The 16,693-nt window shown below is 39.7% G+C and overlaps 1 protein-coding gene across 1 annotated transcript in view; it reads left to right on the top strand.

The window, feature by feature from the left end:
• The window catches only part of LOC124589485, a 296,313-nt gene that overhangs the window by 257,418 nt on the left and 22,202 nt on the right, over nucleotides 1–16,693 (top strand). Inside the window, exon 6 of the mRNA XM_047131557.1 lies at nucleotides 15,976–16,193. Coding sequence (XP_046987513.1) covers nucleotides 15,976–16,193 — 218 coding nt within the window. The remainder of the gene's footprint in view (nucleotides 1–15,975; nucleotides 16,194–16,693) is intronic.

Below are 16,693 nucleotides of genomic sequence, written 5' to 3'. Positions count from 1 at the left end.
TGGACACCACCTAACTAGTCTAAGGTGCAATAGTTTATGTGTTAAAAGAAATGACAAGTGACTGGTGGCCACAGTAAACTTTGGTATTCTTGCCCCACAAAAAATATTCAAACCTGTTAAATGCCAATATTACTGCTAAACTTTCCAATTCTGACACAGCGTAAGATATTTCTGCTTCTGCTAATGTGTGACTAGCAAAACTGATGACCTTGGGCACTTCCTTACCTTCTTCCTCTTGCATCTGGAATAAGCATGCCCCCAGCCCTTGAGATGAGGCATTTGTACTTGGACAAAAACCCTTGGACATGTCAGGGTGACTGTTCATTCAAATTGTCTGGCCTCATGTGTATTGGTATTATAATCTTATTGGTACCCAAGCATTGAGAACTAATCTTACAGAACCATCTGGTTTGCTTACTGGTAATGTTGGACTACAATTGGGAGAAAATGAAGATTGTATAATTCCCCATTGAATCATATGATTGATCTCTTCCCTTACTGCCTCTTATTTTGCCCATGGAATAGGATATGACATTACACAAAATGTTTATTGTGGATAGACTTCAAATTTATATTCATAGTCTTTGATTACTCCTGGCTCCTTACTGAAAATATTGGCATACTTTAAAAAAAGTTAGAAAGTTCTTGTCATTGGATATCATTTAGTACTTGTGATTTACTTAGTTTCTGCTCTACCATTTTGTAATTAACCTGTGTTCGCTTCTTGTTCAGTATCAAATTTGTTTGTGAAATACACAGCTGGAAAGGAAAATTGTACTACAACATTTACCTCTAGTTTGTTTTTCTTACTTTCATCAGGTATTTTGACTAAATCAATGGAAAAGATCTGATCCTTCACATGAAAGTGGCATTTACCTATGTCAATCTGTGTTTTAAATGATTAATGGAAAATCTCATACAAAGGTGTGAAACAAATACTAACAAAGAGATAGAGGGGCTGGCCAGTACAGCTCAGTTCAGCTGATAGATACACAAAACAGACCAGAAAATTTACATTCCTAGCTTTCGGAACTTTGTTCCTTCATCAGGGAGGAGAGAGGGGAAAAAAGGGGAAGAAGGGAAAGTGGATTCAGTTACTCACAACCCAGGTTATGAAGCAACAGGGAAAGGTAAACAGGGAGGGTATCAAGGATGGAGGCATGATTGTCAGAGGGAAGCCAAAGATATTCTACTTTAAGTACTGTGCCAGCTTCAAACCAAAGAGGATGCATACAGAAGTAAAGAGTTATATAGTATAAAGATAAACACAACTATGAGGATAAAAAGATGCGTGAATGTCTAAAGAGGAGAGGGAAAAAGGAGAAGACTGAAGAGTAAATGGGAGTGAGGTTGGTTAATATAGGTTTAGTCCAGGGGGATGGCGGGATGAAAGGATGTGTTGGAGTGCAAGTTCCCATCTACGTTGTTCTGAGGGACTGGTGTTGGGTGGGAGAAGCCAAATGGCATGTAAGTTGTAGGAGGTTCCTAGGTCCCTAGAATTATGCTGGAGGGCATATTTTCACCTTACTTGTTCTTCCTTGACTTTATCTACTATATCCAACTCATGCTGATACAAATCATCCTTGATGTCACCTTGTTTGTCAAATCTTATGAAACATTGTTTGTAGTTCTGCCTTGCCCCCACTCCATGAGAGGTCAATAGCCTGGGGCTTAATTACAACCGGTTGGTGTTTTCCGATGGCGCTGTGTTACTTAGTTAATTACCTGGAGAAATTTCAGTGAGTTGCTCTGTGTGTGTACTTCACCAATTTGTGTCATTAGCTGCTGTGCAGTCATTTTGCTGCCCAAAAGTTGGCTGTGCTACAGCATAAGGCATAGCATTATTGCCACGCGTTGGCCATTTCTGTGGCTGACTGTATCTGTTCATGTTCGGCATAAGGCCTTGTGATGGTGAATTGTAATTTGCTTATGCATTGAAATTACCCCCATTGTTTTGGAAATTTCCTTTTAAATTGTTTGTTTTTTCCGTTCCCGTTACCGTACTCATTACCTTTGTGTATGTTACTTTGCTGTTGTGTGTACCAACCTTGCTGTGTGTTTAAATCACATTTTACTGACTGATTTACGTAATTATGTTGTTGTTGTGCCTGATTTTTTGTTGCTCTATGGGGTACCGGCCTTTCCTCATAGATTAAGTCAATAGAATCGAGCACTGACAGAAAATATTCAGTGTCATGCTCAGGTTTTTCTCTATTGTGCAATGGTAAACGACTTTTCAAAATTTTTAACACGTCTACCTGTGATATTGGTGCTTCATCCAGTAGTGTGTCTTGTTCAGGTATTTTTCAAAGGATCCACGTAGACTACTGTATTTGCCATTGAATGGTGCAGGGTTGAAAACCTCATGTCTGAGTCTTTCTTGCACTGCCCCAGACCAGTATTTATTGAGGAAAGCTCATTCAAATTGGGTATAAATGCTGCAACGTTCGGCCACTTCAGTTGCCCATAAGAGCACATTGCCTTGCATATATCCCATAACAAATCTGATTTTCTGTGCTTCCATCCAGTTGCATGGAAATACATGACAAAAAGCATTAATAAATACCACGGGATGCATTCTTTTACCTTCAGTATTAAATGTAGGAAATTGTCAATGTCTCAGAAAACCTTTGTCTGCAAAAATAGTTGATAGACTGGTGGCATTTTCAATCATATTTGAAAGGAGGCAAAAAATCAAAACGAAAATTGGTACCTGGAATGTTAGAACTCCGCTACAAGCAGGAAAACTAGAAAACCTTAAAAGAGAGATGGAAAAGAATTATATGGACCTCGTAGGAGTTGCTGAGGTAAGATGGAATGGACATGGAGAGTTGCAGTCAGATGAATATGTATTGTATTACTCAGTAGGAGAAGTAAAAGGAATGAAAGGAGTAGGAATGATTAAGACAAAGGAATTGGCAAAATGTGTGGAATATGTAGACTATGCAAATGACTGGGTTATTTGTGTAAGGCTGAAAGGAGCACAAAAAGATTTACTGATTGTCCAGGTGTATATGCCAACTTCAGAACATGATGACCAAATTGTAGAAGAAATATACAATGTAATAGAGAGAATAATGGACGAAAATAAAAAATGCTGCAAAATAGTAATGGGAGAATGGAACGCCATTGTGGGGGAAGGGAAAGAGGGAAACATAGTAGGCAGTCGTGGTCTTGGAAAGAGAAATGACAGAGGTGAATGGTTAATTGACTTCTGCAGGGAAAGGCAGTTGATAGCGGCAAACACATGGTTCAGGAATCACAAGAGGAGGCTCTACACTTGCAAATCACCAGGGGATAAATACAGAAACCAAATCGATGTTATACTGGTAGAAGAAAGATACAGGAATGGAATCATGAAGGTGCACACATTACCAGGTGCAGATATTAATAGTGACCACAACTTACTTATGGCAGAAATAGAAATAAGAATGAAAAAGCTGAAGAAGGCAACCATGCTGAAGAAGTGGGATTTAGAGAAGATAAGATCCAACAAAGAACAAATTACAGAAATGCTGTCTCGGGAGTTTCTAAACACAATATGAGACACAGAACCACCTGATAATGCCAACGAGTACTGGAATATGCTGAAAGAAGGAATCATTAAAGCAGGACAGCAAAATATAGGATATGTAAAAGGGAAAAGATAAAAAAAAAAAAAAATGGGTCACACAAGAAATGATTTCCAAGATGGAGGAGAGAAGAAAATTGAAAAACAAGAACACTGAAGTTTCAAGAAAGATATACTCAAGGTTAAATAATGAACTGCGAAGAGAAACAGAGCAGGCTAGGAAAAAATGCCTAAAAGAGGAATGTGATGAAATTGAAGAACTGGACAGGAAGGGAAGATAAGACTTACTATAGAACAGACTAAAGACTATGGCATGGGAAGAAAACAGAGTAGGAAGTGCTATTATGGAAATTTTGAGTAAAGACGAAGAGGTAGTGTACAAAGATCGTGACGATGTACTCCAGATATGGGAAGAATATCTAAAAGAGCTATATGACACAAATAGCAAACCAGAAACTCTGGAACTTGAATCACACAACAGTGTAAGTGATGACGAGAAAGGACCAACCATCATAATGAAAGCAGTAAAGTCTGCCATAGTTGCAATGGAAAATGGCAAAGCGGTAGGTACAGATACAATACCGGGAGAAATACTAAAATGCTTGAACCAAGATGGAATAAGAGAAATATTGAGGTTATGTAATAAAATATATGACAGTGGTGAATGGCCTGAGGACTTTCTGACAACAGTAATGATACCATTACCGAAAAAACAAGGAACCAAGAAATGCAGCAAGCACAGGACAATCAGCCTCATTTCACATGCAGCCAAAGTGATGTTAAGAATAATTAATAAAAGACTTGAAAAAGTAATGGAGGAGAATCTTGGCGAGGAGCAGTTTGGCTTTAGATGGAATACGGGCACCAGAGATGCAATAGGGCTCCTACAAATCTTGGGAGAAAGGTTTATTGAAAAAGGAAGAGACCTATATATGTGCTTTATCGATCTAGAAAGTCATTTGACAATGTGGTTTGGGACAAGCTGGCGACTATAATGAGGGAAAAGAGAGTGGACTGGAAAACCAGAAGACTTATTATATCTTAATCAAAAAGTTTCCGTTAAAGTGAGAGGAGGAAGTACAAACTGGATCAGACCAGGAAAAGGAGTAAGACAAGGATGCTGTCTATCACCTACTCTTTTCAACCTCTACTTGGAAAATATGATTGACCAATGCTAATTAGATGACAAAGGAGTAGAAATTGGAGGAAGAAGAATAGGGTGTTTGAGGTTTGCTGATGACATGGTCCTTTTAGCCACAGGGGAAAAAGAATTACAGGATTTGGTGGACACCACTGCAACTAAAAAAAAAAAAAAAAAAAAAAAAAAAAAAAAAAAAAAAAAAAAAAGGAATGAAAATTAACACAAATAAAACAAAAGTATTGGCACTAGGAGGAAATAAGGAAATAAAAATTATTATGCTGAATGGAGAAATACTAGAACAGGTGCAAAATTTTAAGTATCTTGGAAGCAGTATAGACACCGACTGGAAGTGCACCACAGAAATTAAAACAAGGATAGCAATGGCAAAAGAGGTATTTTATAAGAAAAGGAGAATTTTCTGCAGAGGTCTGGACAGAGAACTCAGAAAGAGACTCATAAAATGTCTTGTATGGAGTGCTCTTCTATATGGCGCTGAAACATGGACTGTGAGGAAGAAAGACAGAGAAAGGCTGGAGGCTTTTGAGATCTGGACATGGCGAAGGATGGAAAGAGTAAGTTGGATGGACAGAGTAAAAAATGAAGAGGTACTGAGAAGAGTGGGAGAGAAAAGACAGTTACTAGATGTAATAAAGAGAAGAAAAAGAACTTGGATTGGGCATATATTAAGAAAGAATGACGGACTGATAAAAACTGTTTTAGAAGGTTATGTAGAAGGGAAAAGGAAGCGAGGAAGGAAGAGATTCCAGATACTGGATGACATGATGGATGGTACAACATACAGCAGCCTTAAGAAGGAAGCAATGGATCACAGAAAATGGAGAAGCAATGGACCTGCTGATATAGCAGATAACTGATGATGATTGTGTTTGATATAATCAAATTTCACATTTATGTTAGATAGTAGCTGCTATAGTAGTGCTCCAGTTGTACTTCTGTGGTTGCTGTCTGTTGTACTTCCCAAGTTTCATTCATGAGTGGTATGTCACTCTGGGAGATGCATGACATGGTCGTCTCATCAATTGTAAACATTGTGTCATCAAGGTTATTCTGTTGTGGAGCGTTGCTATCGTTTGTCACTCCTGCGACACTCATATCTGATATACTTAAACCTTCTGCACACAATTCTGTACCACCTTGGCTGGTTGCATTTTTGCTATTGCTATTAACAATGGGCGTATATTTTTTGGCCATGTTATATGAATTTTCAAAAATTGGAAATTTCACAACAATGTTAAAATTTTCATACACTAATTATTATACTTGATAAATGTAATTGATGTAAAGTCAAAGCCTGTTTTATGTTATTATGATGCTCAAACTATGTGTCACAAATCTTTATGTTTTACTGACAATGTGTATCACACTGAAAAAATTCTGTAAATTTTTTGCCAATAAAATCCAAGGAAGGAAATGATGAGGAAAGGGTTTCTATCTTCATCAAAAGAGGCGCTACCAAGTGTAACCATGCAAGCAACTTGCGTGGCCATCCTACCTTTACCGCACTGAATAAACAGCTTACTATGGAAAAACTTTTACAATAACCTGCGTCCAATTCTTATTCCTTTCAAAATTTTTCTCCTCAACTTTTGCCTTTTTGCTAGCTCCCCATTGTGATTCATGCAAACAGACAATACAGGCAATTAGTTTTTATAATTTACAACAATGTCATAGAAATTTCTTACTATAACAATAGTTAACAAACATTAATCACAACCAGTGCCCAGAAGTCATGGCACACAGGTCGACAGTTGTAATACAAAAAAGGGATTTTTTTAATAAATTATAATTGTATATGATTGCATTGTTATAATGTTCAGTTCTTATTTGTATTCTCTTGGGCATCGGACTTCCTTTCATTTTTGTTGAAGCTGCAGGCGGCGGAAGACTCTGGGGACACCGGCACTTGTCGTAATCACAAAAATCCTCTTCCTGTAATTTTACTCTTCACTTACTTCAATAAATAAAATTCTTGATACGGTTCTTTTAAATTATATTATTCACTCACACATATAATACATCGAGATCACAATACTTCATCTCTAAAATCGCACATCCTCGTCGTCCTCCTACATATGAGGGAGTCTGACTGAATCTGTCTACAACAAAAAACTGTACAACAATTTGAATGAGAAAATGTTTTTGTTTGTCTGCACCTTACTGCGCATTCATAATTAATGGCTTTGCCAACCCTCTGGTTACTCGGTGTTCCAAATTTTGTTTTTTAATAAATCTTAATTTTATGGCACCCTGGGGGCCTTTCATCATGTACTTGCACACATGTACCATCGGAATTGCATTGTCCCCCATTTTTTCTTATGTTTCATCTCCTTTTGTTCTATATTGTTTGTTGAATTTGTTCGGGGTGCAAGTCCGATGACACGTGTTCAGGTTCTTCGTTGATCCATTCATAGGGTAACTAACACACTGAGCTACCGTGCCAGTATCCCCAAGTACATGGGTGACACAACAACACACCACCAATTAAGGTGGGAGGTAGCTCTTCAAGCAGTTTATTGGTGTGATAGGGCATGGTTTGGCATGGAGGCAGTGTTTGACAAGAGAGGCAGTAATGTGCCAGTGAGTGGTTAGGTGACACATGGTGGGTGGCACACAGTGTGCCTTGTGTGGATGGTATACTACACGCCATCCTGTGTTGATACCGTGGGCATCCACTGCGTGCATCCCATGCTGGTAAGTTGGATCACACATTAATGAGGAGGCATGCACCGATGCTGTGGCAGTGGTGAATGGCCCCTTGGTGCCAGGGGTGCATTTTTTCCCTTGGTGACTTGGGTGTGGCAGTCAGGGAAAGGTCCAGTAGTGGTGGTGGGCTGTTTGATGTCTTTGGCAGCTCTTTAGGTTTGGTTGGTGGGGCAAACAGTAAGGCAGCCTCTGCCCTGGGATCCCACGGGCCACCACTTGTTTCAGCAGCACTGGGCAAAGCACCATCACCACTGCTTGGTGCCACCTTGACCTCTGTGGTCTGCAGTTTGCACGGGCTTAGGATGTTGAGTGTGGATGCCTGCTTCAGGCAATTGATTGAGACCTCAGTGGTGGTGCCATGGTGCCACAAGGAGAATGTCCTCAAGTCACATGAGAGGATGAAATGGGAGTCTGAGTAATGTGGGCAGAGCAGCAGCTGGGAGTTGTCCACCTAGAGCATCACATGCATTCATGTCCTGAGACACTGGAACATGAAGGGCTGGTGTTTGATGTGTTGCCTGGGAGTCACTGGGTGGAGCTGGACCATTGAGTCATGGAGCTGCTGTGCGAAGGCTGGGATGTAGGTCTGAGTGGCAAGGGGTGTGGCTCAATGAGGTCACTTGAAAGGGTGAGCAGTTGTCTGTACATGAGGATGTGCCCAAATCTGCCTTGTGGACCACCCTCAAACCTAAGAGGACTAGACCAAGTTGTAAAGTGGCATATGATGGTAGTTTTTAGAGAACTGTGTAATCGCTCCACCATGCCACTAGCGGCAGGATGGTAGTTTGTCATGAAGTGCCTGAGTATACCATAAGTTGCTGCAAGAGTTTTAAATAAACAAGATGTGAACTGCCACCTGCAGTCAGTGATAATGTGGTGGGGATAACCCAAATGCAAGACCCACATGTCTATAAAGGCGTTTTCACTGTATCCATGGTTATATTGGGCAGAGGCACTGCTTCCGGCCACCGGGTGAACATATCAATGACTTTTTTTTTTTAGTCATCAGTCTCCTGACTGGTTTGATAGAGCCCACCACAAATTCATCTCCTGTGCCAACCCCTTCATCTCAGAGCAGTGCTTGCAACCTATGTCCTCAATTATTTACTGGATGTATCCTAATCTCCGTCTTCCTCTACAATTTTTACCCTCTACAGTTCTCTCTACTGTCATGGAAGTTATTCTGTGATACATTAACAGAAGTCCTGTTTCTTCTTCTTGTCAGTGTCTTCTTTATATTCCTTTCCTTGCTGATTCTCCAGAGAATCTTCTCATCCCTTGTCTTAGCAGTCCACCTGATTTCCAACATTCCTCTGTATCACCACATCTCAAATTCTTCAATTCTCTTCTTTTCCAGTTTTCCCACAGTCCACATTTCAATTCCATAAAATACTGAGCTCCAAATGTACATTCATAGAAATTTATTCCATAAAACAGGGCCTACGTTCTATACTAGTAGGCCAGGATGCCCTTTCTGCCAGTGCTATTTACTTTCTTATGTCTTCCTTGCTCCACCCGTCATGGATTATCTTGCTGCCTAGGTAACAGAATTCCTTAATTTCATCTACTTCATGATCACAAGTCCTAATGTTAAGTTTCTCATTTCTGCTACTTCTCATTACTTTCATCTCTCTTTGTTTACTCTCAGTCCATATTCTGTACTCATTAGACAGTTCATTCCATTCAATAGATTCAGTAATTCTTCTTCACTTTTAATGAGAATAGCAATGTCACCAGCGAATCTTACATTGCTGTCATTGCTCCTTAGATGTATAGATTGAACAGTAGGGGCAAAGGCTACATCCCTCTCTTACACCCTTTTTAATCCGAGCAATTCTTTCTTGTGTTATGCTCTTATTGTTCCCTCTTGGCTCTTGTAGGAATTGTATATTACCCAATTCCCTGTAGCTTACCCCTATTTTTCTTAGAACTTTGAACATCTTGCACCATTTGACACTGTCGAACACTTTTTCCAGGTTGACAAATCCTATGAACATGTCTAGATTTTTCTTTTGTCTTCCTTCCATCATTAACGTCAGGACTGCCTCTATTGTGTCTTTACCTTTCCTAAAGCCAAACAGATCGTAATCTAACTCATCCTCAATTTTATTTTCCATTCTCCTCAATATTCTTCTTCTTAGGACATGGATATGTGAACTGTTAAGGTGATTTTGCTGTAATTCTCACACTTGTCAGCTCTTGCAATCTTCAGAATTGTTTTTTCACAAGGCAAATGGTATATTGCCAGTCTCATACATTCTACACACCATCCTGTTGGTAAATGAAGTCATTCAAAACAGTCTCCAACTGTGGGAAAAGGAAGTTCTCTACCAAGCTATGTGCTTCCAGTAATAGTGTTCTCGGTAAAGAAAAATGGACCCTACATTTTTCCCATGAAACTGCACAAAACGTAGCAGAAACCATGCAAAACTGAGAGTTTGATCTTTCCAACAGTACAGTGTTCACGCACACATCTCAAATAACATAATAGTTATGATTTTTTTTTAATTGAATGATTCTTTTTGATGCACCCTGTATTATCCCTAAAAAACACAAAGTGGATTTTTTAAAATAAAGTAACAAGTATTTTATCGACTATTTATATTTTTACTTTAGATTAATCTTTTTTTTGAGTCATCATTCTTCTGACTGGCTTGATGTGTAATCCCACGAATTCCTCTCCTGTGCCAACCCCTTCATCTCCGAGCAGCACCTGCAACCTATGTCCTCAATTATTTACTGGGTGTATTCCAATCTCTGTCTTCCTCTACAGTTTTTACTTTCTACAGCTCCCTCTAGTACCATGGGAGTTATTCTGTGATGCTTTAATAGATGTCCTGCCATCCTGTCCCTTCTTCTTGTCAGTGTCTTCCATATATTCCTTTACTTGCCGATTCTCTGGAGAATCTCCTCACTACTTACCTTATCAGTCCACTTAATTTTCAACATTCCTCTGTATCACCACATCTCAAATGCCTCAATTCTCTTCTTCTCTGGTTTTCCCACTGTCCATGATTCACTACCATACAATGCTGTGCTCCAAGCCTACATTCTTAGAAATTTCTTCTTCAAATTAGGGCCAGTGTTTGATACTAGTAGACTTCTTTTGACCAAGATGCCATTCTTGCCAGTGCTATTCTGCTTTTTATGTCCTCCTTGCTCCATCCATTGTGGATTATTTTGCTGCCTGGGTATCAGAATTCCATAATTTCATCTAATTCGTGATCACCAACCCTAATGTTAAGTTTCTTGCTGTTCTTGTTTCTGCTACTTCTCATTACTTTCATCTTTCTTTGATTTACTCTCAAAACGTATTCTATACACATTAGACAGTTCATTCTATTCAACAGATTCTGTAATTCTTCTTCACTTTCTCTGGGGATAGCAATGTCTTCACGAATCTTACCATTATATCCTGACACCTTGAATTTAAATTCCACTCTTGAACCTTTCTTTTACTTCCATCATTGCTTCTTTGATGTACAGATCGAACAGTAAGGGCAACAGACTACAGCCGTCTCTTAAACCTTTTTTAATCTGAGCACTTCATTCTTGTGTTCCACTCTTATTGTTCCCTATTGGCTTTTGTAGATATTCTATATTACCCGTCTCCCTGTAGCTTACCCCTATTTTTCCCAGAATTTCGAACATCATGCACCATTTGACACTGTCGAACACTTTTTTCAGGCTGACAAATCCTATGAACATGTCTAGATTTTTCTTTAGTTTTCCTTCCATTATCAATGTCAGGACTGACTCTGGTACCTTTAACTTTCCTAAAGCCAAACTAATCATCAGCTAACACATCCAAAATTTTATTTTCCATTCTTCTGAATATTATTCTTGCTAGGAGCTTGGATGCATTAGCCATTAAGCTGATTGTGCCATAATTCTTGAACTTGTCAGCTCGTGCAGTCTTCAGAATTGTGTGGATGATGTTTTTTTTTCCAAAAGTCAAATGGTATATGCCAGTCTCATGCATTCTACACACCAAACTGAGTAGTCATCTTGTTGCCATACCTCCCACTGATTTTAGAAATTCTGTTGGAGTGTTATCCATCCCTTCTGCCTTATTTGATCTTTTCCTTTTCAGATTTTATAGCTTTCCTACCATGTTCAATCTTCTGGCATTCCATACCCTGATTCATAGAATGTTATCCTTTCATTCAGTATTCAGTCCTTTTTTCATGGTCACCTCCCCCTTGGCAGTCCCTTCCCAGAGCATGACACTTTTTAATTACAAACCACATGTCCTGTGGGTACACATTATGTGTCCCTAATACTGTGGCTTCCATTGCCTCCTGCACCCTCATGCCAGTGATCGCTGCTGATTATTCAACCTTTAGGGGTAGTTACCCACCCCAAGGGTAAGAGAGTGCCATGAGCCTCTGTCTGCTCCTCTGCCATCTTTGACAAATTCATTGGCAGAATGAGTGAGACTTCTTATGCAGGAAGTCATTAGCTGCCATTGCTGATGATTTTTATTCAAAATTTAAGCAGCAGTGAGTTGATTACTAATTGAGAGCTGCTACCCCTAGACCATGGGTGCTATCTATTGATGGTAGTAAGCAGATACTGGTGGATGTTTGATGACATATGTGGGAGAAATGGTGGTCCACCAGGGCAAGGAGGCAACAGGGGCACTTGCCTGCCTACTTTACAATGCTGGGAAGGGACACTGGTGCAGGCCCAGCTGGTGCAGTTACATTGGATATTGGGGAAAACAAAACATTCATGAGCAAACCCAGTGGGTACACAAATGTCAGGCTGGGCCAGGCCATGTGAGTGCTTGAAGGCCACCTTCTGGAAGTCTGGAGAAAGGTATGAGCAGATGTGCTTTGGAAGGGACCTGGGTGGTTGATATTGGCACAGACATTGCAGTAGATGTGCATACTTTTCTTGTGGCAGAAACCTGTAGTCAAGGGGCAATGGCCAGTAAAAATCATGAAATGGTGTCTCTCCACTGAGGGCAGAAATACCTAACTGCCTCATACACAGTTAGGAGCTCATGATCATACACAGCCTCACACTGCTGTGGCTCCATAAGCTTTGCTGAAGGAAAGGTGGGGGGCTGCCAATTCCCTTCAATTCATTGTTGCAGGGCTGTGCCCATGGCATACTGGCTCGCATTGGTGATTACTGCAAGCAGAGCAATCAAGTTGGAATGCACTAGGAGGGCAGCTTGCAAGATGTCATGCTTTGTTCATTCAAAATTGCTTGACATTTCTGTTGTCCAGGGAACAGTCCTGTTGCCTTTTGTGTGATTGCCATGAAGCGCAACCATGAGTGGTACTTGCACGCTTGTGGCACCCCTTAGGTGGTGTCTGTAAAGCTTCACCATCCCCGGGAACCTGTGGAGTTCCTTATATGTAACTGGGCATGCAAACTTGGCACAGTCTGGACCTTCTCTTCAAGACAGCGGAGCCTGTGGACAGTATCCTGTGCCCCAGGAAGTCGATCTCTGCAACACCAAAATGCACTTCTCCAGGTTGATAACAACACTAGGCTCCTGGAGGCAGAGCAGATTGCCTGTAGTCCCACTCACTCTGTGGAGACAGTGGCAGTGCTCTGCTAGACAGCATGAATAAATCAGTAGGCAAAACACCCCAAAACCCTGCATAGTACATTGCAAAGGATACATCGCCATGTCTGGACAGCATTTTGGAGGCCAAATGGCGTGAACGCACTCTCAAAGAAGCCAGATAGTGTAATATTGTAATGGTGGTCATCATCTCTACATCCTCAGGGGCAACTTGTACATGTATGAATGCTTTTACATAGTCATATGAATGTAATAGAGGGAAACATTCCACGTGGGAAAAATATATATAAAAACAAAGATGATGTGACTTACCAAAAGAAAGCACTGGCAGGTCGATAGACACACAAACATACACACAAAATTCTAGCTTTCGCAACCAACGGCTGCTTCGTCAGGAAAGAGGGAAGGAGAGGGAAAGACGAAAGGATGTGGGTTTTAAGGGAGAGGGTAAGGAGTCATTCCAGTCCCGGGAGCGAAAAGACTTACCTTAGGGGGAAAAAAGGACGGGTATACACTCGCACACACACACATATCGATCCACACATATACAGACACAAGCAGACATATTCAAAGTTTGAATGGTGCACTAGTACATAAAAGTGTTAGTGGAAAAGAAAAGTGAACAGTTCAAGGATTTTTTCGTTCCTTTGTTGGAACAGGACACAATTACATAAAAGTTAATGGGGAAACATTAACACAATAAATTATGTAGCAAAACAAATGGACACAGTGGAATAATTCTTTTAGCTCACAGCAGTCTCACAGAACTGAAGGCTGTAGTGAGTGCCAAGTATTGCATCATAAATGTGATTCCATATCTAACAAATGCAAGAAAAGAAAACTTATGGCCATGCACATGGGGGACTATGACAGTCGGGCAGAACATGGTGTACTATCCGTTATGATACTGTCATTACTAAGAATTCTGCGATGTGGAAGTAGTCTATTGATCCCACAAAACTGCTGGCAGTGACGTGAAAAACACCTATCTCAAATTGATTTGTATGAAAAAATTTCTAATGCTCTACAACTAGAGCTCAGCAAGGTTATGTAGATGCCAGCAGTCATTGTTCAACTGAAGCCTGTGTTACAGACTCACTTGTGTTGCCTTCTCTGCACCTGAATATGTACAGAATACCATCACTGCACCTCATGACAAATCCCTTCTTCAATTTAGCCCGCAAAATAGACACTTTGCTATACAACACTTATCTTGCTTGGGAAAGCATGTCAAACATTTGGTATCAGTATGGGAAGGGGCTCTACCCGTTGGGTGCTTCTCTGTAGAAAAATTCCAGGGTTGCCGCAAGGCAGTGCATGGTGGAGAGATATCCCACTAATTGAGTCTGCTTTGCTTGCAGACAATCCACACTGTTTGCTGTTGCTGTCTGCTGAATCAGAAGGGTACAGGCACGCAATGCTGTAGTACTTCAGCACACATTCGTTGAAATACTTATGAATTTTGATAGAAGAGCAGTTAAGCTAATGTTTACTGAACACTGGTCATGGAAGGGCCAAAAAGTTTCTTTCGGTTTCCAGACAAATATATTCACTTAAATCCCCAACTCTTTTCATTGTTTAAGTTTTATCTAAATCTGGAAGTGAGACAAAAGGGCTGAATTGTCAGATATCCCCAACTTCAAAATAAATCTTTCTTTAATAATTGATACTGCTTACAATATTATCTATATAGGTTGCAGTGGGTTCTGTTATTCTAATGTATTCACAGAAATTTAGTACTAGGGCATTTATAGGTGACATGTCCATCAGAGAAATGGCAACAATATCATCAGCTCTTTATGTCCATGTTAAACTCAACACAAATAATAATTGATGTATTAAACTTTTCTGCCTGTATCCTACTCAGCAAAGTTTCAAATTTGTCTAAAAATGCACATGTGACTGAAGAGCCAGGGATACGATTTATAACAATTAAAAAGCCATATTCCAAAATTTCTATGCAGCAACTTTCAAACAATGCTTCATCACTTAATCAATTAATAGTTTGTGTGACTACAAAGCTTCACGATTTCTCTACCGGTGTGACTGATCCTTCAAATCTCTTTTTTCTACAAAAACTTGCTACTAAATATTGTAGCCTGTAAGTGACTGTACCACCTGTACAGAATTTGTTTTCCAGAAATACTTCCAGTTCTTATAGCTTGTTCATCATTGCCACTGAGGATCTACCTATGTTTAGGCCCATTACAAAGTTATTTTTAGGAACTAAATCAAGTAAAAAATCTTTAAATTGGACAACATTCCTGATATCTACATGGGCCTGTATTTTTACATTGAATTCCTGCAGTGTTTAGAAATAAGTCAATTCATCAATGTATACAAATACCTGGGTATAAATTTTTGTGGGGATATGAAGTGAAATGATCACATAGGTTTGTAAAGCAGATGGCAGACTTTGGTACATTTATTGAATAATGGGGAAAGTGCAGTCAGTCCAGAAAGAAGATTGCTTACAAAACTCTCATGTGGTCTATCTTAAGGTACTGTACAATTGTGCATCGGACCCATACCAAACTAGACTTAACAGGAAATATGGAATGTCTACAGTGAAGGACAGCAAGACCCTTGATAGAGCATCACTGAGATGCTGGTAAGCTTGAAATGTCAGATACTTGAAGATAGATGTCCGCTATTCCACAAGAGCCTATTTACCAAATTTTGAGAATCTGAATTATGTGAGGAATCCATGAATGTACCATATCCCCCTATGTATTGCTCCTGTAGATACAATAAGGACAAAATTAGACTAATTATGATGCACACAGGAAGCATTGAAGCAGTCTTTCTTTCCACACTGCATTTGTAAATGGAACGGAAGAAATCCAAACACCTGGTACATTTGCAAGCACCATCTGTTATGCACTTCAGAGTGATTTTCTGAGTATGGATGTAGCTGTAGATGTTCTACAAGTACTGTTGTGCATTTCAGTAAGCCATTACCTTTGATTTCTTAACAACATTCAATTTATTTTTCAGCTCACTTCTGTGTTACAAGATATAGCAAAGCAGATTGGCCTTTCAACTATTTTGGGAGAAGTAGAATCAGTGGGATCCCGAAGTGGAAGCACTGTTACAAATCCATTGGAGATAAAAGATGAAGGTGAACTTAGAGAACGACTGGTTCATATTGAAAAGAGACTTTGGGAAGTGGAACATCGTATGAATAGTTCAGATTTGCGTATCCGTGCTTCTCGGTAAGACACCGTGAAACCGCACTTTTCAGTTACCATTTATCATACAAGAGAAATGCATCACAATATATTAAATGATGAAATCCGTTAGTTTTTATAGCATGTTTGTACAACATGTGAGGTGTGATCGAAAAGTAAAAGGAATTTTTGTTTTTCTTAAAGAATATTTATTATTAACTGGCATCAACATTGTCCCTGTCAGAGTAATCCCCCTCAGTTATAATGCACTTGTGCCAGCACGTTGTCCAATCTTGGAAGCGCTTTTGGAACCTACTTTTTGTTGTGGCATCCAGCTCCTTCAGTGATTCTGTTTTTATCTCATCAATGGTGGCAAAATGACGTCCTTTCATAGTTCTCTTCAGCCTAATGCACTATCCTATTGTAATGGAAGAAAATAGTGAGAAGAACCTTCACATGTAATTGAACTTGGCCAAATTTCTTCAGTCTTGTCTTTTTAGGCAGCTTCCTTTGGGACAATTGGACATTGGTTTCAATATCATCCT

This window comes from Schistocerca americana, chromosome 2 (genome assembly GCF_021461395.2).
Source record: "Schistocerca americana isolate TAMUIC-IGC-003095 chromosome 2, iqSchAmer2.1, whole genome shotgun sequence".
Taxonomy (NCBI): domain Eukaryota; kingdom Metazoa; phylum Arthropoda; class Insecta; order Orthoptera; family Acrididae; genus Schistocerca; species Schistocerca americana.
This window is presented reverse-complemented; position numbering and strand designations above follow the sequence as displayed.